This window comes from Salvelinus namaycush, unplaced genomic scaffold, assembly GCF_016432855.1.
Source record: "Salvelinus namaycush isolate Seneca unplaced genomic scaffold, SaNama_1.0 Scaffold310, whole genome shotgun sequence".
Lineage (NCBI taxonomy): Eukaryota > Metazoa > Chordata > Actinopteri > Salmoniformes > Salmonidae > Salvelinus > Salvelinus namaycush.
In genome coordinates, this window is record NW_024060009.1 from 54,514 (window position 1) to 57,013 (window position 2,500).

General features: G+C 52.3%; 1 protein-coding gene across 1 annotated transcript in view; it reads left to right on the forward strand.

The window, feature by feature from the left end:
- Positions 1 to 2,500, forward strand: part of myb (v-myb avian myeloblastosis viral oncogene homolog) — a gene marked incomplete at its 5' end in the record, with an annotated part of 48,174 nt that overhangs the window by 44,276 nt on the left and 1,398 nt on the right. The window contains 2 exons of the mRNA XM_038985247.1: positions 438 to 532; positions 930 to 1,116. Coding sequence (XP_038841175.1) covers positions 438 to 532; positions 930 to 1,116 — 282 coding nt within the window. The remainder of the gene's footprint in view (positions 1 to 437; positions 533 to 929; positions 1,117 to 2,500) is intronic.

The window sequence follows — 2,500 nt, forward strand, 5'->3', positions numbered from 1 at the left end:
GTTAGTTTGTCAGCTGGGGTGAAAGAGGAGCGATTACGATAGAGGGAACCAAGTCTAGATTTAACTTTAGCCTGCAGCTTTGATATGTGCTGAGAGAAGGACAGTGTACCATCTAGCCATACTCCCAAGTACTTGTATGAGGTGACTACCTCAAGCTCTAAACCCTTAGCGTTAGTAATCACACCTGTGGGGGAGAGGGGCATTCTTCTTACCAAACCACATGACCTTTGTTTTGGTGGGGCCTAGGATTGAGCCTTGGGGTATTCCCTTGGTGACAGGCAGTGGCTGAGACAGCAGATGTGATGATTATATACATTGCCCTAGCCACTCTTTCCTCCATGTGGCTGTAGATGTAACTGTGTATCCTGTTCACACTGTAATGTGTTAATCAATACCCAGAGCGGTATTGATCGCTATACCTTTTGTTTCTTCTGCAGCTTTTCAACCAATCAGACAGCCACAGCTTACCAATGAGCTCCCAGAAACCCCTGGTGGCCACAGCTCCGCCCCGACAGCAGAAAGAGAACGGCATGTACGCATCTGTTTCTCTTCTTATGATCAGCACCTTGTGTAACGGTAATGATTAATCACACACCTCCGTGTCAATGATGTAAAACTCACCTGCGCTCTCTCTCTCTTTCTCTCTCCCCTGTTTCTCTCTCTCTTTTGTCTCTCTCTCCCTCTCTCCCCTGTCTCCCTCTCTCTCCCCTGTCTCTCTCTCTCTCTCTCTCCCCTGTCTCTCTCTCTCTCTCTCTCTCTCTCTCTCCCCTCTCTCTCTCTCTCCCCCCCCCCCCTCTCTCTCTCTCTCTCTCCTGTCTCTCTCTCTCTCTCTCCCCTGTCTCTCTCTCTCTCTCTCTCTCCTGTCTCTCTCTCCTGTCTCTCTCCCCCCCCTCTCTCTCTCTCTCTCTCTCTCTTTCTCTCTCTCTCAGGTTCAGGACTCCTACTATCCGTCGTTCCCTCCTGGAGTTGTCTCCTCGTACTCTGACCCCGTTCAGGTCTTCCATGGTAGAGTGTATAAAACAGGAACCTATGGAGTGTGTTGTCTCAGTCGGGGGCCAACAGCCACCCGGTAGCTCCCCAGACCAACAGCCACCCTTAAAGAAGATCAAAGAAGAGGTACTCTACATCAATATATACATGTGGTTGTGCTCTGACCCTGTGGTTATATTCTGTGGTTCTGACCAGGTGTTTGACCGTGTTCTGACCAGGTGTTTGACCGTGTTCTGACCAGGTGTTTGACCGTGTTCCGACCGGGTGTTTGACCGTGTTCCGACCTGGTGTTTGACCGTGTTCTGACCTGGTGTTTGACCGTGTTCTGACCTGGTGTTTGACCGTGTTCTGACCTGGTGTTTGACCGTGTTCTGACCTGGTGTTTGACCGTGTTCTGACCGGGTGTTTGACCGTGTTCTGACCTGGTGTTTGACCGTGTTCTGACCTGGTGTTTGACCGTGTTCTGACCAGGTGTTTGACCGTGTTCTGACCTGGTGTTTGACCATGTTCCGACCAGGTGTTTGACCGTGTTGCGACCAGGTGTTTGACCGTGTTCTGACCAGGTGTTTGACCGTGTTCTGACCTGGTGTTTGACCGTGTTCCGACCAGGTGTTTGACCGTGTTGCGACCAGGTGTTTGACCGTGTTCTGACCAGGTGTTTGACCGTGTTCTGACCAGGTGTTTGACCGTGTTCCGACCAGGTGTTTGACCGTGTTCTGACCAGGTGTTTGACCGTGTTCTGACCTGGTGTTTGACCGTGTTCTGACCTGGTGTTTGACCGTGTTCTGACCGGGTGTTTGTCCGTGTTCTGACCTGGTGTTTGACCGTGTTCTGACCTGGTGTTTGACCGTGTTCTGACCTGGTGTTTGACCGTGTTCTGACCTGGTGTTTGACCGTGTTCTGACCGGGTGTTTGACCGTGTTCTGACCTGGTGTTTGACCGTGTTCTGACCTGGTGTTTGACCGTGTTCTGACCAGGTGTTTGACCGTGTTCTGACCTGGTGTTTGACCGTGTTCTGACCTGGTGTTTGACCATGTTCCGACCAGGTGTTTGACCGTGTTGCGACCAGGTGTTTGACCGTGTTCTGACCAGGTGTTTGACCGTGTTCTGACCTGGTGTTTGACCGTGTTCCGACCAGGTGTTTGACCGTGTTGCGACCAGGTGTTTGACCGTGTTGCGACCAGGTGTTTGACCGTGTTCTGACCAGGTGTTTGACCGTGTTCTGACCAGGTGTTTGACCGTGTTGCGACCAGGTGTTTGACCGTGTTCTGACCAGGTGTTTGACCGTGTTGCGACCAGGTGTTTGACCGTGTTCCGACCGGGTGTTTGACCGTGTTCCGACTGGGTGTTTGACCGTGTTCCGACTGGGTGTTTGACCGTGTTCCGACTAGGTGTTTGACCGTGTTCCGACCGGGTGTTTGACCGTGTTCCGACCGGGTGTTTGTCCGTGTTCCGACCGGGTGTTTGACCGTGTTCCGACCGGGTGTTTGACCGTGTTCCGACCGGGTGT